At 46.1% G+C, this 26,772-nt stretch overlaps 1 protein-coding gene across 2 annotated transcripts in view; it reads right to left on the bottom strand.

The window, feature by feature from the left end:
• Nucleotides 1-2,411: 2,411 nt before the first annotated feature.
• Nucleotides 2,412-26,772, bottom strand: part of ERLIN2 (ER lipid raft associated 2) — a 30,683-nt gene continuing 6,322 nt past the window's right edge. The window contains exons 3-12 of one of the 2 annotated variants that reach the window (XM_061592477.1): nt 18,776-18,857; nt 15,885-15,931; nt 13,908-13,969; nt 12,759-12,884; nt 11,437-11,510; nt 10,545-10,603; nt 9,041-9,132; nt 8,381-8,470; nt 4,051-4,130; nt 2,412-2,747 (exon numbers count right to left, since the gene is read on the bottom strand). In XM_061592477.1, coding sequence (XP_061448461.1) covers nt 2,559-2,747; nt 4,051-4,130; nt 8,381-8,470; nt 9,041-9,132; nt 10,545-10,603; nt 11,437-11,510; nt 12,759-12,884; nt 13,908-13,969; nt 15,885-15,931; nt 18,776-18,857 — 901 coding nt within the window. In that variant the 3' untranslated portion in view covers nt 2,412-2,558. Of the gene's footprint in view, nt 2,748-4,050; nt 4,131-8,380; nt 8,471-9,040; nt 9,133-10,544; nt 10,604-11,436; nt 11,511-12,758; nt 12,909-13,907; nt 13,970-15,884; nt 15,932-18,775; nt 18,858-26,772 lie in introns of both variants that reach the window. The other variant, XM_061592476.1, reaches the window with a different exon arrangement.

Below are 26,772 nucleotides of genomic sequence, written 5' to 3' on the forward strand. Positions count from 1 at the left end.
CCCAACAACTGGGCTAGTTTGAAGCAGTAAAAGTAGGAGTGAAAAGTACTTTGAGGACCATAGCTTAAAGTTCCTTCGCATCCCATCCCCGTTTACACAAGAGATCACAGCGTGTTTAAAATGTAGTACTGCAAGCTATGGCATTAGGACCAACATGACAGCAGGAAATCATGTCAACAATGATGTCACTGGACAGGGCTGGCATCAGACCAACAATTCCAATATGCATTACCTGCCACTTGAGGAAAATGTTCACAAGCTGCAAGATTGAAGATCTTTGCTACACAGCCAATTTGGTTATTTAGCTAATCAAGGTTATGCTTCAGCCTTGGGTCCCCAGATGTTGGACTACAACTTCCATCAACCCTAGGCTGCTTAGCCAGTGGCCAAGGATGATGGGAGTTGGGTCCCCAGATGTTGTTGGACTACAAGGTTGCAGAATTGTGATGCAATAGGTTTTCAGGTCTTCTTACTCTGATTATACCTGTTTTGAGGGCTGAATGTAAAGTCTACAACAGGTGTGAGGAGCTTCAGCCCTCCATATGTTCTGAACTACAACTCCCATCAATCCCAGCAAGCATGGCCAAAGGCCAGGGATGATGGCAGTTGTAGTTCAGTAACATCTGGAGGGCCAAAGGCTCCTCGCACCTGATCTACAAGATACATACACTTAATGTGAACTTTGAAGATAGACATCAAGAAGTATCCCAATGCAGGGATGGGAAACCTGTGGCCCTTCCAGTGTTATTCCTACTATCCTTGACTATTGGCAATGCTGATTAGGGCGATGGGAGCTGGGAATTCAACAGCTTCTGGAAGGCCACAGATTCCCCATCCTGGCTGTATTGGCTTATACTGAAGACGTTTATAGCACAGACCAAAATATTATTAAACAATTCCCAGGAAACTGAAAACTCTCTAAATCCCAGCCTGCCATTTCCTTTGGCGTAAACTATTTCTAGACACCAAACATATATACTCAAAGCCCCAAATGGAAGTACTGTAGAGTAAGTGGTTTGACATCTACAGCCTAGGGCACAATTTGAGGAATGGCTGGCTGCTGTTGGAAGAACTTTGATGCAACTGCACAAATCAAAGCCTGCTTGCAGGGCTGTCCCTGGGGAAAAATTGTACTGATGACCAATTTTAAAAGGAGGCATTACACACAGGATCCCTTCAAAAAGCAATCCAAGACCCAAATATGTCATCAGAACCAGCACAAAGTAACGTTATCCATCATTAGAAACCTCTGCTATAAGCATGATCTAAAACTGTGAAATCTACCCTAACGCCTTCCTCTAGGAAGACCCTGAAATATTTGGACTGGTGCATTTCCATCCACAAAGCGGGGAAAAACAAAATCTGGCTGCTGGTTTGTAAACTAGAACACATCCATACAACTTGCGATTGGCCCACTAGGTTCTTAGTAAATTCTAGCTGGGACTGGGGTGGGGGGCTGTCAAATGTGTAGCAGGTCACAATTACATGGTTGTAATTATTCGGCTTGGTAGATCATCAGTTGTGCAAGCCTGGTCTAGAAAGCAGGCTGCAGACCAGTGTCAACTTGTGAATGCAGGGTGACTATCTGGCTGGCCAATGCTCTCTTGTGAAGAAGTAATATCCCTGGAAAAGATAACCTATTCCCTTGTGACAGCTGCACTTAGAGACCATTACTGTGGGGGGCAAAACCTGCACTCCACTTGATGCTGCTCATGTGATTGTCCCTATCAGCACTGCAGAGGAAGAAGGGGGACTTTGGAGTTCAGATGTACTCTACGGATGCTTCCTGAAACAAGCACCATTCAGACCCCATTCATTTAGTGTGTTGATATTTAATGCTCCAGAACACCATGCCAGTGTCTGGAATCAATAGTGTTTGCATTTGTTTTAATTCAAAACATAGCACCTTTACTGGAGGGTAGAATAGGGTCAACATACAGTATACGCTACAGGTAAAATCCAATTGTTGGACAGCATGCTCTTGGATCCAAATAATTCAGGAACAACATGTGGTTAGTATCTAGCTGATGTGCATTTGAGCTGCATCAAGGCCAGTAAAAAAGAGGTGAGAGATAGAGGGGGGGGGGAAAAACCTCCTTTCGATTCTTGAATTTGCTTGGCAAGATGCTTATTATCCACCTGTTGGACGTTACTTGTAACATATGTACAACTGAAAGAGGACAGTGCTGTTTCTAGCAAGATAAGGCTCTCCCTTCTTTAATTGCTGTAAAAATCCAGCGAAACTGATTGGCTGCGGAGCCAATCGCAAAAATGCTGCAGCCTCTTTAGTGCGATTCTAGTGCTTGCTCCATCTGCATGAAGGCAAACATGACAGTGAATCCAACTGTTGAGAACTAATAAGTCAGGAAGCTGTCCCATTATGTGCTCCCAGCCAGCCTGCTTTTTTAAAAAAAAAAAAAAGCATAGAGAGTAGTTTTGTCTGGCTGTTGTCCAGCATCCCAGAAGAGAGAAAGAAATCACATCAAGGACAGTGGCTAAGATGTCAGTTCCATTCATTAATAAAGATCGAGCTGCCCATTTGGCTGGACTCACAAGATTCACAAATCCTTCCCTGCTCCGAGCCAATTTTCGTCCCTCAGCTCCTCAGTGAGTCCTTCTGAAGACTTAGTGGGACTCCCAGCATGGTCCATAAACATGTTGGGAATATCCTTGCCAAAATAGATTTTGCTGTTGGCAGCAATTGCTTTGTACTTCATCAGCTGCAAGTATTCTGGAGTCAGTTTGAGCTGCAGAAAAATAAAGCACATCAAGAGCCCAGTGTCAGGGAGGTACTTTAGAATGCAATAATGTAAGCAGAGCCCTGCTAGATCAGGCCAGTGGCCCATCCAGTCCAGCATCCTGTTCTCAGTGGCAAACCGGATGCTCATGGGAGACCTAAAATCACAAGAGCCCTCTCCCCACTTGCAATTCCCAGCAACAGGCATTCAGAGGCATACTGCTTCTGACAGTGGAAGTGGACTTTGGAGATTTTTATCTTGCCTTTGGATCAAATTATCTCCAAGGCGGCTCACAACAACAGACTGAAAAACACCACAATAATGATACAAAAAAAGAAACAGCCTATTTCTCAGTGGTGGAGGTGCTAAGTAAGATGCTGGGAGGGCATGACACTTTAAAGCAGGGACGGGGCAGTCTGTGGCCCTCTAGAAGCTGCTGGATCCCATCAGCCCCAGCCAGCATGGCCAATGGTGAAGGATGATGGGAGTTGGTAGTCCAGCAACATCTGGAGAGCTATGGGTTCACCAGCCCTGCTTTAAAGGCCTCTTCTCAACAGTTACAGCTGCTGTCCTCCAAAGTCATGGCTAACTTGGGGGGGGGTCATAGATCACCCTCTCCGGAAAGCATGACTAGCTCTGTCCCCAATAGTTTTCTATATGCACTTATTTATTTATTTGTAGGAAGTGTGAAATCAGATGGGGACCTCCAGATGTTGTTGGACTGCAACTCATATCATCTCATTGGTCGTGTGGGCTGGGGCTGATGGAAGTTGTAGTCCAACCACACCTGGGGGGACATGGGTTTCCCTTCACTGTGACTATTGTTATCACATTTATATCCCACTTTTCCAGCAAGAAGCCCAAGGTGGTGTACATAGCTCTCCCCCTCCCCATTTTATCCTCGCAACAACCCTGTGAGATAGGCTAGGATGACAGACTGTGTCATCCAGTGGGCTTTGTGACTGAGTGGGGATTTGAACCCTAGTCAACTAGGTCCTAATCTGCCACTCTAATCACTACACCACACTGGCTCTCACATGTTAAAGCATGTGAACTCTTTTCAGCCTGAGGTTGCACCGCAATGGTTTCACAGCCTTTGTGTCTACAGAAGCAGGAGCCAAAGTGGTGTCCTCCAGATGTTGGGACTACAACTCCCAACGGTCTTGAGCACTGGCTGTGCTGGCTGGGACCGATGGGAGTTGTAATCCAAAACACCCAAAGGACACCATGCTGGCTACCCCACAGGGTTATGCAGCATGGGAGATCTGGACCCCCAAGATGATGGCTATTCTTGCACACCACGATCACTAACCTTGTTGGCTTCTGCCATCTTCATGGCAGTGTAACTTTCAGCATCCGCCTTTGCCTTCTCTCTGGCAAGGAAGGCAGCATCTGCAAAAAGAGGGGGAGGGATTTCTAAGCATACGAAAGCTGCGCAAGTCCCCAGAAAGCCCCTTGTCTACCCATCTGCATCTTCACAACTTAGCACACGTTTCTGTAACCAGTGCTGTGCCATACTCCATTTGGTTCCTCACCCTTGCTTGGTACAAGTTTGGACTGAAACAGAGCAAACATGGGAAAAGACTGGAATCATGGGATACTGATGGGCAACAATTAAGAGAACTTGAAGGGAAGCGAGCAGAGAACAGGCTGCTTGGCACTGCTGGAAAGCCACCCACTTCCATTCAGTTCAGTATCCCTGATGAGTCCGGGATGGGGAACCTGGTGGTCTCCAGATTTTGGACTACAAATCCCATCAGCCCCAGCCAACATGATCAACAGCCAAGGATGATGGAAGTTACGTGTCCAACAACATCTAGAGGACACCAGGTACCCCATCCCTGATTTAGTACATGTTGCTGTTGAAAATTAAAACTTCTCTCCATAAAACATGAAGGCTAGAACAGCTGTGCATTAAAGATCTCGCCTGGTAGAAACAGGAACAGGAAGTTGCATGTGGGAGGGGGCAGAGAATTCCATGCAGGCAAGTGGAGGAGTACGGAAGGAGGAATGGAGAGCTCCACTGGTGCCCAAGATAGAAATGCAATGGACTGCTGCAGAAGAGGTGGAATTCTCCCATGCCAGACCACATTTTCTGCCAGGTAGAAACTTTTGCGAGCTTATTTAAAAGGCTGGAACAGAAGCAAGTTAATTATTAGTATTGCTACTGTATTGCCCCAGCCGTGGGCTTTCAGGGTTTAGAGATACCAACATGTCCAGGGCTCCACACGCGCTACAGCTACTAATCTCAAAGAGGTGTACAAGTGACTCAATACAATGAAAACAAAAATTAGCTAAAACTATAAAATCAGGAAAAAAATTACAAAACAAAGATAGGAAGATAGAAGCTGCCTTGTACCAAGTCAGATCATTAGTCCATCTAGCTCAGTATTGTCTACACTGACAGGGAACAGCTCTCCAGAGTTTCAGACTCCAAGCCTTACTTGGAGATGCCAGGAATTGACCCCAGGACCTTCTACATGCAAAGCAAATGCTCTACCACTGATCTATGGCCCTTCCCAACTGAGATGCTTTAGATCAGCCTTCCCCAACTTGGTGCCAGTCCCATCGTCCCCAGCCAGTACAGGAGTTACAGTTCAAAACAATTTGGAGGGCGGTAAGTTGGGGAAAGGTGCTTTATACTGAGGGATATTCTAGCGAAAGAGCGAGTTTCACCTAAAAAGAATAGGTGGAGTGTCACATGCTGGATTTAGACAGGGGAGATCCAGGTTCCAATCCCAGCAAACTGGGGGTTTAGGCTGAAAAAAGCCACATAGGTGTTCTCGTATAAAAAGTACAGCTACAAGTAACCACCCATGTTTGAGAGCGTGGAATGGCATACCAGCTCTGCCCCTTTCAACCTACGGCGCCCTCTATTTCCCTTCCCGCCTTTGTGCTTTTCAGGAACAAAAGAAAAAGTTTTGACCTGTTGCATAAAATTCTAGAGACCCAGCCACAAACTTCAGCAGTTGCTCAAGGAGGTGCAAAATCTCGTTTGGAAAAGCCCAAGTGCAGAAAGCCCGCCATTTATAAAGCAATCCTTGCAACGTTTCTTTTTTCGAATAAAAGAAAAAGGGAGGAAAAAGCCTGCCACTTTCCCCGGAATCCGTGTGTGTGTTGTTCCAAAACACATCAATCCGTTAGCCGGCCATTCCTGCTCACATACTAGAATGGCAGCTGCAACCAACCCCAACAGCTGAGAGTGTCCAAGATTCAAAGAGCCCACTGCAATCAGCTCGTCAGAGCAGCTGGAGCAGTCTGGGACAAAGCCAACAGAGCAGCTATGGGTACGGCTGGGCCTCCCGAGACCGGTGGGGCTACGTCGAGGGCCTGGCACCTGGCAATGTGCCTTGAGAAGGAAAACCACCAGAGCTCTGCTGGGGACTGCCAAATGAAAGACCGTTGATCTGTAAACCACTAATTGGCTCCTCAGTGAGATGCTGCAAAGCTTGACAGGGCCTTTAATGAGCCTAACAAGATCGAGGGACACGCTGCTCAGAGGCAGCCCGACACAGCCTTTCCCGGGTCCAGGAATTTGCCCAACAATAGGAATGACAGAGAAGAGGGGAAATCCTCTAGTCAACATCACATACTCACAGAATAATCAACTGGCAGCAGCTCTTTGGCTGAGGAGATGGACTGCAGCTCAGTAGCAAAAAGGGCATGCCTTGCATGCAAATGGTTTCAGGTTCAATCCCTGGCATTTAGAGGCCAGGCTGGGAAGACCCCTGTTCTGAGACGCCTGTCAATGAAAATACAAAGCTGGATGGGCTGCTGGTCTGACTCAGTCTAGGGCATCTTCATGTGCACCAAGAACTAGAGACCTGTGGCATGTGCAGCACATGATCTATCACAGAGCATAGGTCTGGGTGCAGAACACTAGGTATCCAGGTTGACATTTTGAACTGTGGGTGAAGAATTTCTAACCTTGCAGTTGAAATGAAACCAACACAAACAATACTCTGAGCGAGGAAGCGGAAACTTATGGCACATTTCATCTGGCTTACAGAATTCTGGCTGCAGAAACTCAACCTCATGTAACCAACCAACCACTCACCAATTCAGAATAGGGAAGGCTGCAGAACTTGGAGAGAAGAAACAGTTCACAACATGGTGCTGCTCTAAGATGTTTCTCAACCACAGAGACTACCTGACTTACTAAAGATGCAACCTGACATCATAAAGCCCTGGACAACTTGGAACCTAGGTGCATGAAGGAGTGCCTTCTATAGTACTAGAGGTACATTACCTACTCAACTATTAAGGCCACATCTGCACCCTATATTTCAGATGTGGGGAACCTTTGGTCCTCCAGATGTTGCTGAACTACAACTCCCATCACCCCTGGCCACTGGCCATGCTTGCTAGGGCTGATGGGACTTGCAGTTCAGCAACATTTGGAGAGCTACAGGTTCCCCACACCTGATATATTTAAACCACTATTATACTATTTTAACAACAGCCATTGCTTCTCCCAAAGGATCCTGGGAACAATCATTTGTGAAGAGTGCTGAGAGTTGTTAGGAGACCCCTGTCCCTCTCACAGGGCTACAACTCCAAGAGTGGTTTAACAATCAATCCCTCTCTTCCCAGAGAACAGTGGGAATTATAGAGCTCTGTGAGGAGAACAGGGGTCTCATAACTCTCAGCACCCTTCACAAACTACAGTTCCCAGGATTCTTAGGGGGAAGCCATGACTGTTAAAAGTGGTACAAATGTATGGTGTGGATGTGGCCTAAGATCTGCCGGAGATGCCCCATTTGTTGTCCCAATGTCTGCTGGGCAGGCTGCAATTGAGACAGGGCATTCTTGGTGGAGGCCCCTTGATACAACATTTGGCTGTCCTCTACAATTAGGCACAATGTAAAATTGTTTCTATTTGCCCAGACCTTCAGGATGTAACAGATATTTTTAACGGCTTTACTATTACTATTTTTTCTGAGTCTACTACTGCTGCTTTTATTCCGCTTTAACCTCTGGTTTGGATGGGTTGTTTTAATGATAGGCTGCACATGGGTTTGTACGTAATATTCACTGTCAGCTGCTCTGTGCTCCCATTGGGAGGAAGAACCGGATACGAGGATGATGAAATAAACAAACAACATATTTCTAGCCTGCTGGTCTTGTATCAACTATCCTGTGTGTCTGTCTTTCTCAACCTGGTGCCCTCCAGATGTTTTGGACTGCAACACCCACCAGTCTTGGCCAACATGGCCGATGGCCAAGTATGACGGAAGCCGATGTCTAAAAATGTGGAGAGTGCCAGTTGGGGAAGACTGCCGTGTGTAGATGCAAACTAGCTAGATTTTCCTTTCCTGGATTCCAGAATATTCATCTGTGAAAAAGGAGAGCCCCACTAGGTCAATACTCACTCTTGTGGACTATTTGTGCTTTGACATCCTTGGCCCAGCAAGAAGTGCCGTAGCTCAGTGGCAGAGCTGCTGCTATGCATGCGGAAGGTCCCAGGTTCAATTCCTGGCAACTCCAGGTAGGGCTGGGAGAGACCTGGGTCTGAAATCCTGGAGAGCTGCTGCCAGTCAGTGCAGACACTGCTGAGCTAGATGGATCAATGGTCTAACTCAGTATAAGGCAGCTTCCTATGTTCCTGTGACAGATAGAAAATCCTTCCAGTAGCTGCTCACCTTCAATCTCAGAGATTCTCTTCTCAGTTTCTTTTTCCATCACCTTCTGCCCGTACGTTATCTCAGCCACCTGCGCTATTTTTTCTGCCTCTGTATTGGAAAAATAGGCCAATGAGCACAAGAGCCAGCTTCAATAGTCAACACAGCAAAAATCTCCTGGAGCATCAAGGCACCTGGCAAACTCACTCATCTGCTTAGGAACAAAGACTCGCCCTGCCTGCCATTCCTGCAGAAAGAACTAGGTTGCAACAGCCTCTTCTGATCTTTTTTTGGAAAACGCTTCCCTTCTTATAAACGGCAGGTTCACGTTCCAAATGATTACACGTGCACTCTTCCTGATCATGGCCACTGCTCTTCAGCCCGTGGCAAGTCACCACTTAACAGTCTTCTCAATCCAGGCCTGGTCTAGGAAGGAAAAGGGCTGCAATCTAGAATATCCTTGTGTTTCAATTAGGTGCAGGGCACACAATTTCTTCAACAGAGCCTTTTGTCGTCACCTCTTCCCCAGTTAGCCACTTGTTAACCTGTCTCACATCCCCCACCAAGCCTCTCGCAGGTTGCAGGGGCACGGGTGGAATCGCTTCTTGCGTCCTACACAACCCCACATACTGTTGACTCTAAATAAAGATAGACACATGGCAGCAAGGACTGCACACAAACCAATGAGAGCCTTCTTGCGCTCCGTCTCAGCCTCCTTCTCCACCACTTTCTGCTTCTGAGCAGCGATCAACAGCTTCGTCTTCTCGCTCTCCCTAGCGGGATGAAGATAGGCACATGGGTAAAACAGGAATTCAGTTCCCTGAAACAAAAGGTACTCCAGGAAGCAGGATACAGGAGATGCTCTGTAGCAGGAGCTGGGGCAACAAGGTGGCCCTCTAGGCCTCTTTACCTGGCCCTTGAGACCCTCCCCAAGTCACACCCTTCACTGGCCCTGCTTTGCAACCTCCTTGAGTGTCTTTGCCCGGCTGGAACGTCACCTTGAACCCTGATGATGCATTTTGCTCATCTGATGGAAGACAGAAGGGGTGTGATTGTGCGGAGAAACTATACCCTACTGCGCAATAGTAAAAAGTACATGCATCGCTTGACCCACCGCTCCTTTCACTGCAGGCTAAAAACTACAGGCTCATTAACAGTTTGTCAGTCATTCTCACAACACATCACAAGACAGAAGAATGTTTACAGAAAGGCTGTCACCGGATGCTACATTCAGTGCTGAGCGTAGGTAGGGACCACTCAAGGTGACCAACACTAACAACAGTGGCACCACAAGCAAGAGAATGCCAAATGGATGTCCAGCTGCATAAGCCTAAGTTCATAGCAATGGAGCATCTAGCCCCTCACAGGCAGGGATCAGCTCCACACTTTCAGAATAATTACTAATAATGTACTCTGCTCCATGTGGGTTGCTCTCAGTGACCGGTAGCTGAAGAATATACCCAGAGAGCAAGCATGAAATGCTGAACTATCTTGGCCACGAGAGACAAACAACTGCTTAGCCACTAGGGCAGTCCACACATTGTGCAAACAGTTAACATCAACAGACCTGGAGGAACAGCCCAAAAACATCAGGAAAAACTTCCTAACTGTTAGAGCCATACGACAATGGAACCAATTACTTAGAGAGGCAGTGGGCTCTCCAACACTGGAGGCATTCAAGAGGCAGCTGGACAGCCATCTGTCGGGAATGCTTTGATTTGGATTCCTGCATTGAGCAGGGGGTTGGACTTGATGGCCTTGTAGGTCCCTTCCAACTCTACTATTCTATGATCTATGAACCTTTCCAGTGCAACACCTGGGCAAGATGCTTCTGGGAAGCTCACAACCAGGGCACGAATGCTCAACATAAACACACTAGCCCTATTCTGCTGATCTTCCCCAGCAACTGCTCTTCAGATGACTACTCCCTCTGGGCTTGGAGGCTGCACATAGCCATCATGACTTATCCTCCAGGAATTTGTCTAATCCTCTTTTAAAGCTGTTAGCTATCACCACACCTTATGGGAATGAATTCCATGGGTTAACTATGTGCAGTATCCGGGTTCGCACAGAACGCTACGTCATGGTTTGTTTAGTCCAAGTGTGGTTTGTTTGCATATCTGTATCCAGCCCAGCAGACTAACTACACAGACGGGAAGCAAAGAAGAGAATTCCTGCTACTTACATGAGTTCATAATTCTTCCGAATTGTTTCCGGGATGTTTGGCTTTGTGACTCGGACTGCCTGGAGAAACAGAACGGGAGGATGATCATGGTGGGAAGGGGCTATGAAGCAGCACATACTCAACTCAGTCAACAGCAACCGTATTATATAGTTGTGTACATCTATACACAATAATGCTTGTAATAATGGTTGAGATGGTGCTAAGCCCAGGGATGACCCTCCCCCCCAATGCAAATACAATCTGCAATGGGAGGGAGCAGCCTCCATTCTCATCCTGTGAGTGTGGAAGTGACGAGGTAGATCCAGTTTAAAGCAGCGTAGGAGAGGCTAGCACACCGGTGGCATGACAGGCTCCAGCATGGATTCCCCATAACTGAGGCAGTCTCTCTGTTTGGATGGGCATTATACAGCACTAAACTCTTTGCAATAAACTCACAGACTTCCTGAGCTTGTGGAAGTGGGGATGGAAGAAGGAAGAATACTGTGCATGTAAAAAATACTAAATTCATCTGCTGCTCACCCTTCACTCAAGATAAATACTGTGCAGGGTGGTGGGGGCTGGAAGAGATATTAGAACCTAGACATCATGTCGCATCCATCTAAGTTTTACTCAGAGTAGACTCACTGAAATTGATGAACCTAAGTTAGCAATGTCCATTAACTTCAATGAGTCTGCTCTGAGCAGGACAAGCATTGGATGCAACCCTCTGCTAACAAACAGCCAGCACAAAGAGAAGCATTAAGTTCCCTCTTCTGCTGCCTTGGTGTTAAGTTCTCTCCAAGAACATCAGCATGTCTGATGAGCAAGTGGGGCAACGTTAAGTGTAGCTTGCACTTTTCATTCCCCTGTCCAGTACTGGATCAAAGCCTCCTTTCCTTGTGTTCTTGGTTACCTGTATGATGAGTCCTGGTGCCATAGATGTCAGGTCTTGCTGGAGAGCCAGTTTCAGGTTTTCATCAATCTGATCTGGTAAGATATTGAACCAAAGAGTCACACAGTTTAAAAAAGGAGAACTGAGTGCAGCGCGTGAGTTAAGTCATATAGGCCACGGTACCACAAACCCGTTAGCAGAGGAGCTTGTTTCACTGAAGTTACACATCCGCATCATTATGCCGCTAACTGGGTACTCGCAAGTGGGTCAAACCAATGGTACCACCTCCATTTTAAGAACAATTTCACAAGAGAAAAAAAAGGAAGAGGAAAAGGCTAACAAAATGCCAGAGAATTAGAGTGTGATGAGGAGGCATCTGCTTTGTATACAGAAGATCCCCATTTCAGTCTCTGGCATCACAGCTTAAAAGGATAAAGTAGCAGATGATGAGAAAGACTTTTTTCCATCTGACACCAGCGATGGCTGGTGCCCATTGCAACTGGTGCAGGGAGCCCAACAGCAGGTGAAGTCAGAGCCAATGACAGCCAGAGTCAAGTATGATCTGGGAGACCAGGGTTCAAATCCCAACTTGGACATAAACAGGGGTGTAGTCATCCAAGGTCTCAGGGGGTCTTAGACCTTTCACTTTTTTGGGAGCAGGGTCCCTATGTCTCCAGCATCTTATGAGCCAATCAGCATGAAAGGGGAGTGTATTAGCCCTGAGTATTCTAACATGCTTCCTTGTCCTCTCCTGCTGATTGGAGCCAATCAGAATGAAAGGGGATGAGTCAGACATTGAGAAGACTCTTTTCAGTAACTAACTCTTCCCTTTCATGTTTACTGGCTCCTAGGGACATCTGATGTTGTGAGAGAAGGCATTAACAAGGATCTTCTTGTCAATCCAGCAGCAAAAAGGGGGGGCGTAGCTGTCACTACTGTGAAAGGACCCTGCACGTCTGAATTTGCCACTACGCTACTGGCCATAAAGATCACTGGGTAACTTTGGGCCAGTCACTGCCTCTCAACTTAACCTACCTCAAAGGGTTGTTATGAGGATAAAAATGGAGAGGGAGAACTATGTATGCCACCTTGAGCTCCTTGGAGGAAAGGCAGAATATAAACACAATAACAAATAAATATGAATCCAAAATACTCCATGTTCAGATTATGGAGGAAGAGGTACAGAAGCCCTTCATGAAACCCGCAAGCCCTGCTCCTGGCCTCCAATTTTAGCCAAATCATGCCACCCCTGCAGTCTTTGAATGCTAAGGGGGCTCCCACAAAAGGGTTCTCAGTGCAACTTTGCATCATGCTGGATGCAGAAACTCAATCAAGGCACTCACCAAACAACTCAATGTAGACTTCCTGGAGTGTGTGAACACTGCAGAACTGGTTGAGCTCATGGTGGATCTTGTTGAAGATGAGGGCCTTGTCATAATCCGCTGTGTAGTTCTTCACTATATCATATACTAGGGAGAAGGGGGGGGAAAGTGCTGTTAGGAGGCTCAGATGAGCCCTCATACTTGGCAGTTGCAGCAGGCTGCAAGGTCAGGAGGCGGCACCCTAGTCTCACTGGGGGCACCACTGGTTTCCAAGTCGAACTGTAGGGATTTCAGGCCAGGCAATGGAGACTGCAGACCAGATGCCTCCCAAGCCTTGGGGTCACAGTGATCCAAAGAGAGCCAATCTCATTCCACTTCTTCCTACAAAATTCGCAGGTCTGCTGCACATTATCAAGGTTCAAATACACTGCACTTTACTGGGACTGGAGAGAAGAAGAAAAGCCTTACTCTGCCACCAGCCAGGGGACCAAGGGCCCTCTAGGAGGTGGCACCCCCTGCCTCCCAAGAGCAAGAGCGTCACGGCATGGGGAAAGCTAGCTAGGCTGCTCCAGAGAAGGAACAGCCCCAGAGAGCTCATTTCTCTGCCAGGAACACTCTGCTCTTAGGGGAAGGGCCATAGCTCAGAGGTAGAGCACCTGCCTTCCATGCAGAAGGTCCCAGGTTCGAACCTCAACACCTCCAGATAGGACTTGGAATATCCCTGTCTAAAACCCTGGGGAACCACTGCCAATCAGGGCAAACAATACTGAGCTAGATGGAGGAATGGGCCTGACTTATTATAAGGCAATTACCTATGTTCCTAACTGCCTGTTGCCTTGGGACTGCAGAACTGAGGGGAAGCCTGCTCAGGCCCCATCTTTCAGCCAGAGGACGAAGAGCTGTCAGTGTGTAGCGCATGCATGTGTCTGTAACCTGCGTCTGTAGCGTGCAAGAGAGAGTGTGTTTGGGTGGCGGAGGGTGTTGTGCCATTACCTGTTGCTTGCAAGCCACCTTGAATCTCATTTGATTGAAGGGAAGGGTAGAACCCTTCAAAGTAAATAAAGCTAGATTACTACTAGAATTGGTGTGGGTATGATCTGCGGTAAATCCAGCCCCAATACGTTTGCACGGCCCAGAATAAGCAGCACAGGTCAGCAGAGGTAAACTCACCGGCACTTTGGATTAGGAAATTCACAACCTCAATTCGGTCAAAATAGATCATGACTCCCCCGCTGCAGAAAGACAGAGCAAAGAGAGGTGAGCATTTGATACCCTAGAGATTAGGACAGAATACATCAAGGACTAGAAAGTACCCAGTGCCCAACCAAAACTGTCAAAAATGCAAATGATCAGAGACCCCAGCCCCAAACAGACTGAATGTCCCTTTTGATGGGATCAGTTCTAGTCTGTATGCAGCACTGTGGAGGGCATATGGGATAAAGTCTTCCACAGCTGTAGAAAGCCCTCCAGAGAGGGGCCCAACAGGCTCCATCTCTGCTGGCTTCCACTATGCAAACACAGGGTAACTAGTCATGGCAGCTCTATGGAACCTCTAAGTGCAGAGGCAAATATGCCTCTGAATACCAGCTGTTGGGGAGCTACAACAGGAGAAAGTTCTTGCTTTCATATGATGCTTGTAGGCTTCCCAGAGGCATCTGGTTCATCAGTGTAGCAGGGAATGGGATTCTGAATTAGACGGACAACTGGTGTGATCCAAAGAACGTAACAAGAGTCCTGCTGGATCAAAACAAATGCCTATCTAGTCCAGCATCCTGTTCTCACAGTAGCCAACCAGATATCTATAAGGAGGACTTAAGTATGCATTCTCTCCACTTGTAATATCCAGAAACCAGTATTCAGTGGAGGTGGAGAACACAGCCACCATGGCTAGTAGCCATTGACAGCCTCATCCTCCACAAATTTGCCTAATTTGCTTTTAAAGTCATCCAGGTCATCACTACATCTCATGAGGGTGAACTCTATAATTAATCTATGCACTGTGTGAAATCATGGTTTAATGTTTATTGATTCTTCTAAAGGGAACTGTAAGCTACTTTAGGGGTCTTTTTTGTGGCAAGCGAAATTATAAATAGTTGAATGAAAAAATACGAATAATGTAATTGTACAAGCGCTTTCCCTATATATATATGGCACTTTCTCCTTCACTCATGCCAAAGCTTTATAGCAATACAGTATTTTTTGTAGGGGAATGTTAACATAGGCTATGGCCTGGAGTAAGAACACAAGAGCCTGCTGGATCAAGCCAGTGGCCCATCTAGTCCAGCATCCATAGCTAACCAGATGCCAATGGAAGCCTAAAAGCAGGACCTGAGTGCAACACTCTTATGAATTCTAGGTGTTTCTGTTTCTCAGAATCATTTTTAACCTCAAATCTGAGTACTCAGAAGGCCCAAACAACAAGTTTGGCTTTGAGTTTATCCAGAGAACTGTGAAATGCAGTATTGGATTGTTCTGCCCATTGAGTACAAGTCTGTACATGCACAGAATTTGCTATCTGCTGCAGGATCCCAAGAATCTTAACTTCCATTAAAAAAAAAATCACAGTCCATGTTTCTAGCCCTTATGAATAAAAAGAGAAGGTTAAGAACATGTGGACAGAAAGGAGGCCGAGCAGGCTGTCTGATCAGAGCCCCACACAGCTATTTGTACCTCCCCACTCCTAAGACAACTTCAATATAAGCAAATAGAGGCACATTCCTTACTTGACTTTATTTAGTCAAACCACAGAATTTGGCTTTTTTCCAATACTGAGCCCTTGATGTAAGATATCCTTAGGATGGCGGTTTTGAGTGTTTTGATTCAACTTGTTGATTCAACTTGTTGATTCTAAATGCTCAGTTAGGGCAGTTTCAGGTATGAACTGAACTTGGTTCCTACTCTGAGCCACCCAACCCACAGAAAGATGTGCATATAACACAGCAGGTCATTGCGACCAAGATGTTTCTGTTTACTGCGGAGGCGCTATTCAGTCATCTGATGCAGGCACATGCTGGAAGGAGCAGCATCCTGTTTTGTCTGCACAGAAGTTAGAAAAAGTCCAAAACTGTATATGTGAAGCCACCCTTCATCTACGGGCAAGAGAGAGGTGAAAAAATGTCCAATTTCATGCTGTAGCCCACAACTCACCTTGTGCCACACGGAACATTTTTTACTTCATCTGTCTGCAGCGTTGTCTAGGAAAAAAACAAGCAAAGGAACTTGTAAGGAACCAGATTGCCGATGCAACAGAGGCAGGGAACCTTTGCCAGCCTGAGAGCCATATCCCTCTCTTGGGCAAAAACTCAGCCCCTCTTCTCAGCCAGTCTTGCTTTGCCAGAACCCAGGAAATTGCTACAATTCAACCGAACTCCGTTCTACGGATTATCTTGGCCCTTTTTATGCAGTGCTAATCAGAGCTACAGATTGACCCCAACGCTTCCTGTCCAAAGTTTGCTCACACAAAAACTCAGGCCAAACCACAGCTTTTGTAAACCATACTCTGCATCCCAATTGCAACTGGATACCCAAATTGTGGCTTCCAATTCATATTTAGAGGCAAACTACTACTGCTAGATTTACTATGTACACTTCACTAGGACCCACCCAGGGAGATCGTAAAAATCTAAAATACAATATTTTAAAAAGGCAGTATAAAAAAACAACATCAAAACGAATTACAATCACAATGACAGAAGATCCTAAACATATATATCTCGAGTGTCAAAGGCCAGAGTGAAAAGGTGTATCTTCAGCGTACAACAAAAGCTGTATCACGACTGTGCCAGATGCATCTCTGTGGGGAGGGAATTCCACAACTTAGGGCCTGCCACAGAGAATGCCCTCCCCTGGGCCGCTACCCCCCAAGCTTCCAAGGGAGGTGGAACTACCAAGAGAGCCCCCTCTGATCATCTTAACACCTGAGAAGGTCTGTAGGAAAAGAAGCGGCCTTTCAGACATTTGGGGTCTAAGCCATTTACAGGGCATGAGCACTGTAGCTTGTGGCAACATTAAGTTTGCATATTTTAAACTATGGTTGTTATGAAGCAGGAAGGAAAGGAGGCAATCAAGGAAGCGTGGGGAGAGGAGGGAAAGGAGAGCATGTAACCAAGGGATGTGGCTACAATCGACAGAATCTGTCCCACTGTAACGTCTGAATTGGCTGCTTTCTGCTTCATGCTTTAACGGTGAACCTCAATTGTTACTGTACTGTGAACTGAGATTCTTCTTGTCTTACTATTATTTGCAGACCACCTCATTCATTTTGGGAGTATGGCAGGCTACTGAAAAGGTTTGCAAATTAAAACTCAAATACTTCTGCACTCCAATGCAGCTAAACCAAAATGCATGAAAGGAAGGTATTGATAGGTTGCACAGGCTTGGGGTCACTGAGATGTTTATCAATCAAGACAACACTGGGTTTCAACATTACTATGGACCCATACATTAGCCAACAGAGAAACTCAAAAGGTTTTATCAATACACAGCCCCATACTATCCAGGGACTGATGTGGGGCATGCTTAGCAACACCCCTTTCCCTTCACCCCATGATCTGACACAGCTGCACTGGGGTGCAGAAGGAAGTTTAATTCTGCTTTTTAAACTGTTCCAGGGTGAACTCGATCACTGAACCATAAGGTACCCAAAAACAGAGACAGCTTAAAAACTGGACGTTGAATGGATCAGTCTAGGAGCTCAGAGGAATAGTTCACCCTTCATGAAGCAAGGATCTAATCTGCACCTGAAGAAACAATCTTCACCATAAGGTTTGTAGAAATGAATTCTAGCCACCTTGAGATCTGCGAAAGCAACATAAATCTGCACCATCATCATCTCTGGCTTTTGCTTTGAAGCATTACAGACTGGATCTAGAAATACACACCGTGCAAAATATCACAAATGCAAAATCTGGTAGGTGTTAAGAGCGTGTGTGTAACAAATCCCTAGTCCTCATGATTACAGAGAAAATGTCACACAATGTGACACTTAAAGGTCCTTTCTCTCACAGAAAGACCATCATTTGTAGACTACTTTGAGTAATACAGTAGTTATGTGGCAAGCAATTCATGTGAGGCATCTCCTTATTTCATGGAGATAAGGCTCTCAGTGGCTACTAACCATGATGGCTATATGCTCTAACTCCATGGTTGGAGGCAGCATGCTTCTGAACACCAGTTGCTGGAAACCATGGAAGGGGGAGTGCTGTTGCACTCAGATCCTGACTGAGGACTTCCCACAGCTATCTGGTTAGCCACTGTGAGATCAGGATGCTGGACTAGATAGGCTACTGGCCTGATCCAGCAGGGTCATTGTTTTTGTTGCAATTTGTTTTATACTTTGTTTTTCTTGCATTGTGTTTGCATTGTTCTTGTTGCTGAATTTTACTGTATATTTTTTACTTGTTATTTCTTATGTAATTACTTTTTTGTTTGTAATATGTTTTAATATGTTGTTCACCACTTTGGGGGCCTTTTGGCCAAAAAGCGGTATATAAATAAACTATAAACTAAACTAACTATGTTCTTAAGCAGATTTCCACCCAAACACACAAGGTGGATTATAGTGGCATGGAGAAAAGCACCAACACACAGTGAACTTAATGCCCACAAATGACTCACCACCTAATGAACAAGCATAAGACAATTGAGAGCATCTTTCTTGTGGCAGCAACAAAGCATACTCAGGCTTCCTTTGTCTTTCAGGTGTAATCATTGCAAAGTAAAACATAGGAACAATTACCTAACTTGCACATTTTCCTAGATCTCTATCTCAGGTCAGGTAGCAATTATTCATATAAACCGTAATGCAGATGTATAACATATCGAACCATCTAAATATCAGTATCTCCTTGAAACCAGACTTAAACCCTTCCCAGACTCATGAATTTGAATTTGCCAATAACACTGGTGTGGGGAACCTACGGCCAGGGATGATGGGAGTTGTAATTCAGCAACATCTGGAGGGCCAAAGGTTCCCCACCCCTGCAACAGCACAACCGGTAAGAACGCTCCTGTAAGGAGATCATAGAAATAAGAAGTACCTGTACTGATTTATAGGAAGTTATGAAGGGGAGCATAAGGTGAAAACCAGGCCCACTGGTGGATGTCAGTAGTGCCCCTCCCCTGTAGGAAAAAAGAGAGAGAGGTTTACTTTTAAATCAGGCAGTTTTGATTCCTGATCTAGAATAATGAGGGCTTTGGAACAGGCCAAGCAGAGCTCCTAATTTGTCCTGTGAGACAGTTTCCCCCAAAACATGCCCATTCCTAATGTCAGGTGTGGGACATATAAAAGCACATCTGAAAAGGAAGAATTAAAATGCACTCCCAATTGTTCCTTGGCAAGCAGGGCTCGCTGATTGATGCTGACAGCGAGGTTGGCCATCTGCAGGCACAGCTGGAATTCATTTTTCCTCTGCAGGAATAGTCTGAATCCAAATCACACCTGCTAAACAGACACGGCAGGACTTGCTATCAGCGCCAAGCAGTTGATTGGCACTGATAGCGTGCCTTCAGCTTTGAAGCTACCTGATGTCATCATAACAGCAGGTGATTTGGCAGGTGGGTGGCCCCATCCATCCATCAAAAGGGGGCCAAAGGGGTGTGGGGGTCAGGATCCAGTCATCCTGGCTGGGTCTACCCCTCCACCCCTGCTTTAGAAACACCCATCTAGCATTTCCAGAATATCTGCAGACCATAATCACAGAATTCTCCTCTTCCTCATCATTTGTGCCTGGGATGGAGAACCTTCAGCCTGCATGTAGCCTCTGGCCTAATTTCATGCAGGCCACAGAGGAGGGATGCCACAACATGACACAGAAAGGGGAAGGGATATCGGGTGTCACACCCTGACAGAGCAACTGATTCAGTTCTACAAACTCTGCCCACTTTTGGTGCTGGTGCCGCCACCATCAGCTCTTGCTCTGCCCACCAGATTCTGTGGCTCCCACTTCAATGTTCTTATGGGTCAAAGGGCCTTCATAAGAAGAGCCAGCTGGATCAGGCCAATAGCCCATCTAGTCCAGCATCCTCTTCTCAACAGCGGCCAACCAGATGCCCATGGGAAGCCCACAAGCAGAACCTGAGCTCAAGAACACTCTCCCCTCCTGCGGAAGAATACTACCTCCAACTGTGGAGGTACAGCATCGCTGTAGCCTCATGGGAAAAAGGCTCCCCAGCCCTGATTCAAAGCCTCCGACTTATCTGTGCCCTGCATTGCTTTTGGGATGGTTGTCGGAATTTTATCGTATCATTTTGAGGTCGTCTTTTCCATCCCCAAGGTTCCAAGCAAGCAGTAGCATCTCCTTGTAGCATTCTCTGTTACAACATATAACTATAACTGCAGGCAAGATAGCTACGACCCTCAGTCAGATTCCAGATCCAGTAACCACTGTTCACACCTCTGCTATATCACAACTAGACTGCTATAATATATCCTCCATGGGGATGCCCTTGGTGAGAGTTTGGAAGCTTCAGCTGGTAGCAGAATATGAAAGTACACCCTCTGACTTTGAATGTGCAGATATCACACTGGCACTCTATGGTTTTTTTTCCCCTTCAGATGTAATTTAGGGTTTTGATCCATAATAATAATAATAATAATAAATTTAATTTCTTCGTCGCCTATCTGGCCAATGGCCACTCTAGGCGACTTACAAATTTGTTAGAATACAATTGATAAAATATAATAATACAATATAAAAACAACACATCTGCAGCAACAATATTAAAACTGGGCAGGAGGCATTACAGTTATAACAATTAACCCTCCCCGGATACCCCGAAGGCCTGCTGAAAGAGCCAGGTCTTTAAGGCTTTCCGAAACACATTTAGGGAAGAGGCGTGCCGGAGATCTTGTGGGAGGGAGTTCCAAAGAGTGGGGGCCGCCACTGAGAATGCCCTCTCTCTAGTACCCGCCAATCTGGCTGTTTTTGTTGGCGGGATTGAGAGAAGGCCCTGTGTGGCTGATCTTGTCGGGCGGCATAATTGGTGGCGTTGAAGGCGCTCCGTGAGATAAACTGGGCCGAAACCGTGTAGGGATTTAAAGGTCAATACCAACACCTTGAATTGGGCTCGGAAAACAACTGGTAGCCAGTGTAGGTCGAACAACACTGGTGTGATGTGATCTCGGCGGCGACTATTCGTAAGTAGTCGAGCCGCCGCATTTTGTATCAGTTGTAATTTCTGGACCGTTTTCAAGGGTAACCCCACGTAGAGCGCATTACGAGTCCAAACGAGAGGTGACCAGGGCATGTACCACTAGTGGGAGCTGGTGAACAGGAAGGTAGGGTTGCAGCCTTCGTATGAGGTGTAGTTGGTACCAGGCTGCCCGGCTCACTGCCGAAATCTGAGCCTCCATGGACAGCCTGGAATCAAGCACAACCCCAAGGCTGCGGACCTGGTCCTTTAGGGGTAGACTCACCCCGTTGAACTTCAGGTCAATGTCGCCCAACCTTCTCTTGTCCCCCACAAGTAGTACCTCGGTCTTATCAGGGTTCAACTTCAGCTTGTTCCTTCCCATCCATCCACTCACGGATTCCAGGCACTTGGACAAGGTCTCCACAGCCAACTCTGGTGAAGATTTAAACGAGAGATAGAGCTGAGTGTCATCCGCATATTGATGACACTGCAGCCCAAATCTCCTGATGATTGCCCCCAGCGGCTTCATATAGATATTAAATAGCATGGGAGAGAGGATAGAGCCCTGTGGCACACCACAACTGAGAGGCCAAGGGTCTGATACCTCCTCCCCCAACGCTACCTGTTGGTACCTGTCTGAGAGAAAGGAATGGAACCACTGTAATACAGTGCCTCCAATTCCCAATCCCTCCAGGCGAAGCAGAAGGATACTGTGGTCGACAGTATCAAAAGCCGCTGAGAGATCGAGGAGGACAAGAAAGGTGGATTCTCCCCTATCTAATGCCCTCCTCAAATCATCTACCAGAGCGACCAAGGCTGTTTCAGTTCCGTGACCAGTCCTGAAACCCGATTGGTATGGATCCAAATAATCCGTTTCATCCAAGTGTGCTGACAACTGGTTGGCCACCACTCGCTCAATGACCTTGCCCAGAAATGGTAGATTCGAAATTGGGCGGAAGTTATCGAATACTTGGGGATCCAAGGAGGGCTTCTTTAAGATGGGCTTTACAATTGCCTCCTTGAAGGCTGATGGCATCACACCCTCTTTCAAGGATGCGTTTACCACCGCTTTGATCCCCTCGCCCAATTTCTCTCTGCAGCTCACAAGGAGCCACGAAGGGCAAGGATCAGTAAGACAAGTGGTTGGCTTCACAGATGAAAGCACCTTGTCCACTTCCTCAGAAGGGAGAAGCCGAAACCGATCCCAATTTACCGGCATGCAACTGGCCAACTCTGGTTCATCCACTGTGTCCACGGCGCACAGGATCGAGCTCCGTAAGTGTTCGATTTTATCGGCTAAGTGTTTTGCTAATAAGTCACAGGAGGCCTTTGACTGTTCCAAGGGTTCCTGAGCAACTGGACCGACCAGGCTTCGGACCACCTGGAACAGCCTCCTGGGACAGCACTCCGCAGACGCAATAGAGGCAGCAAAGAAAGCCTTCTTTCCTACCTTTATTGCCACTTGGTAGGCAGCTACTGCTGCTCTAACCTGTGTCCGGACATCTTCGGAGCGGGATTTCCGCCACCGGCGCTCTAGTCGTCTCACCTCCTGTCTCAGACTACGCAACCGCGGTGTATACCATGGTGCTAGCTGAGTTCTATTCGGGGGAGAGGACGTTTCGGAGCCACCCGGTCTAATGCCCTGATGATCCCCACGTTCCACTCCTTCACCAGGGTTTCGACCAGGCGACCTTCAGCAGGTTCCAATTCCCCAAGCACAGTCAGGAATCCATCCGGATCCATCAGGCGTCTGGGGCAGACCATTTTAATAGGTCCTTCACCCCTGCGGAGGGGGCATGGCAACGAGAAGTCCATATTTACCAGGTAGTGGTCTGACCATGACACAGGAGTGGCAAGAATCACTCCCAACTTCAGACCACTTCTCTCCTCTCCCAGGACAAATACTAGGTCGAGAGCATGACCGGCTACATGGGTGGGCCCAGTATTACTTAGGTACAGTTCCCAGGAAGCCATGGTTTCCAGGAAATCCCGAGGGGCTCCTATGAGAGCGGCCTCGGCATGCAAGTTAAAGTCACCCAGAACTAACAGCTCTGGGGACAATGCCCATACAGCCGAGACCACCTCCAGCACCTCGGCCAGGGAATCTGCCATGCAGCAGGGTGGGCGGTACACCAGCAAGTTCCCTAAACTGCCCTTCGGGCCCAACCTCCAGTACATACAATCAACAAATTGAGTCCTATGGAGGGGAGGTCTGGCAAAAACCAAGGACTCTCGATAGATGACTGCCACACCCCCTCCCCGCCTTCCCACCCTCGGCTGCTGTGCGTAACGGAAACCTGGCGGACACATGGCCTCTAGAATTGGAGCAGAGGCTTCGTCCAGCCAAGTCTCCGTAATACATGCCAGGTCTGCGCGCCCATCCAAGATCATATCATGGATGAGCGAGGTTTTCTGAGCCACAGACCTGGCATTACATAACAGCAGTCGAAGGTCGGTAGGAACCTTGCGTCCCCCAGTTTCCGTCTGGTTCTGAGCAGATCCGGAACATGGGATGGATATAATGCATCTGTCCCGTGTTCCCCTATTCCGGCGTGGTCTGCTAGCAGCACCCTTCCAGCGCCTGCCGCCCAAACTTCCTATAACTTGGCCCCCCACCTCCCTCTCCGGCTTGCACATGCAAATAACTGTACTCATTTGATCAATAGAAGTTGCCGTTTTTACCATCAGCCAGACTCTGAACACAGAAAGCAGCTACAATATTTTTCCATCAAGCCTAGTATCTGCTCTGTCTGGCAGCAAATCCCCAGGGCCGCAGGCAGAGATCTTTCCCATTATCTGCTACTTGATCTTTTTAGCTGAAGATGCAAAGGACTGAGCTTGGGACCTCCTGCATGCCAAACATGTGCTCTGCCCCTGTGCTATGGCTACTTCCTGAACTCATCCACAGCTCCTGTCCCCTCCCTCTGGGAGAAAGGACCAAGCACCTGCGTTTAGTCATCAACTACCAGGGGCCAGAGGAGACCACCCTACATGTGAACCTAGCCCAAGCTTTTTGTTTCTTTGGGATGGGTTTTCTTTGTTGTAAACTGTCTTGGGAGCCGATCTTGGCTGAAATGCAGGGTTAAACTCAGCAATCAATACAGTCTGCGTCTGTGTTGGAATTGCTTTTTAAGATGTTTTAAAAGCTTTTTTTAAAAAAAAGATGTTTTAAAGATGCTTTGTTTTAATATGTTTCTAAATATGTTTTGTTTTCATATATTTTAAAGTCTGTTTTAAAAATATTTTAATGTATTGTTAGTGTTTTTGTTTGCCGCCCTTGTCTCCTACTGGAAGGAAGGGATATAAATAAATATGAACATACATTCTCCTATATGTCTCTGAGCGATGCCATTAGTATGCCAAGTTTAAACATCTCTATCTCACACACACACACACACACACACACCTCATCTCCGTCTTCATACTCAGAAAAACTACATGGTAGAATAATGTACACAATTCTCAACTATGGATAAGGAGAGGCAGATTAGAGTCTAATGAATATGAACAACATTTCATCATATTATAGATTAACATACGGTTAACAGCTACAACCATGGGTCTGCCTTTCACAAAAATTTGGAAACTCCACCTGGTTTCAAACCCAGTTGACCGACACCAGTCAATGGAAACATCTCTTAAACATCTTCACTAGTCGCTTCTTGGTTCCCAAGCACAATTCAAAGTGCTGGTGCTGCTTGTAAAGCCCTCCATGGGCTCCATATAACTCCACATCAGTCTGCCCATGCACCAGGATTGCCAATGGAGGCAATTAACACACACAGTTAACAATTATAACATCCTCTGGATGCTGCTGGTTAGAGATGAAGCTTTAATTGAGGGGAGAACCTTCTCAGTTGTGGCACCCCGCATAAGGATTTCACTCCTTAAGAGGCTTTCCTCGTACCCACTATGCTGTCTTTTCAGTGCCAGCCAAAGACCTTTTTATTTTCCCAGTTTTTTTCAAAAAACTCTTGCTGCTAATATTATCCACCCTTTCAATTGCTACTTTTTGAATGTTTTCTTGTTCTGTTTAACGGATGCAAGCCGCTTGGAGAATATTTATGTTGAAGGGTGGCATACTGACTCCCACTGGGGTGGATGGGGGAACCTGAATGACTATCACATCCCACTAGCATCTTGGCATCTTGAGTACAAAATGAACGTTACTTTACTACATACAAGTTCTCAGAACTGCAGGACTCACTGGATTGTACCTAATGTCAGCCATACCCAAGGTAGATCCATTGAAATTAATGGACATGACTAACTTTGCTCTGTGGGACAGACACTGTTACAGGTGCCACATAATACTCATTCTACACTTGCAAGCAATTGTTCTTTTAGAATGACAGCACCTACTCCTTGGATCTCCTTGCCTACTGACATCAGGCAGGAGCCTTCACTGTATCCCTTTCGGCGCCTGCTTAAAACTTGTTTTGTGAAGGCAAATCTATCTAGGCAAATCTATCTAGACACAAGATAGTTTACTTTTCATAGAAAAGAAACAAGTAATCTTTTCAGTTAGTAGCTGCTTTAATTGTTTTAAATTTGTTTATAGTTACTAGTTTTTTAACAGTTTTATCGATAACGTTAAAGGTCTTTTTTATAAACCACATAGGTCTTTAGAGTCAAACAGTATATAAACTTTGTTAAATAATAATACACAACTTAGGCCCATTAATTTCACTAGCTATACTCTGATTAGAACTTAACTGGATACAGCCCAGTACTTCTAGCTATATTGGTTTTATTGTAAAAAAAAGTTGATGCCTATCACAAAATTAGAGACATATCGGTACAGACAAGAAAATGTATAAACAGTCACAGGAAAACATAGATGGGGATACACAGATTTGGAGTCCTAAAGTACCCTTAGCTTTTAAGACAAATATTCAGAATTGCGTTCTGCTGCCTCCTCCAACTAATTTTTTTTTTTAACAAATGGTGTGTGTGTTTGGAAGGACTCTGTGCGCTGCTGCAGCTGTTGCCATTTGCCCGCAATTCTGCCATATTCTTTTCTCCTGCTCCAGGTATATAAAGGGGAGGGGCTGCTTGAGGCAGCACCTCAGCGCATGCCTCGGCATCGCGCAAAGTGTGACACTAAGTGTGTACTTAGCATCGCACTTGGAGTTGTCTTGGGGTCTGGAATCCATCGCCCGCCAAGAAAAATCCAGCTGCAAGCGCTGGAGAGAGAAGGCAAGCCAATGAGCTATTGTGAATGAAAGCCTGCCCTTCTTTAGGGTGAATATTTGAGATTTGAATGGTTTTTGTTCCTCAGTTGAGAGATGAGGAAGTGTCATTGTCTACTCTATGTCGGGAAAAGTGGTTTCTGTACCCCCAGGGTGAGTGCCTGGTGGCCATAGTTTCTGCCCCCTTGAGTGAGAGGCAAGGGGGAATGTTTGGTATGAATGTTGTACTTATATGTGTGCATTATTTGGCTGTATGTAGATTTGAGTGGTTGTCACGGGTGTACATGTGAGTATGCCACTTTTAGGATGTGCGGCTGAATTATGTGTGTGCTTATAGAGTGTGATTTGAGGTAAGTGTGAGTGTGTTGGTTTAGAAGGTTGATATGTTTAAATATGCATGTGCTGATTTTGTAAGGGTGTGTTTGAGTAAATTAAATGATTTTTCCCCCCCAACGGTAGTAAAACAAAATTCTGATATAATGGGGGCCGGTTGTTTTAACTGTTTTGTTTTTTATTATACTGTGATTAAGAAATCTGATTTGTTCAATTTATTATGTTTTAAAATAAGCTTGTTTTAGCATGTTTGTTTTTCCTTGAAACATAGGGAATATTTTGTTTAGTCTATTATGTCTATTATGTTTTTTTCTTGTATTTCTTGTACTTAGTTTTATATGCAATGTTTATATTACATTGATACCAAAGAGGATGTT

The sequence above is a fragment of the Rhineura floridana genome, chromosome 12 (assembly GCF_030035675.1).
Source record: "Rhineura floridana isolate rRhiFlo1 chromosome 12, rRhiFlo1.hap2, whole genome shotgun sequence".
Classification (NCBI taxonomy): Eukaryota; Metazoa; Chordata; class Lepidosauria; order Squamata; family Rhineuridae; genus Rhineura; species Rhineura floridana.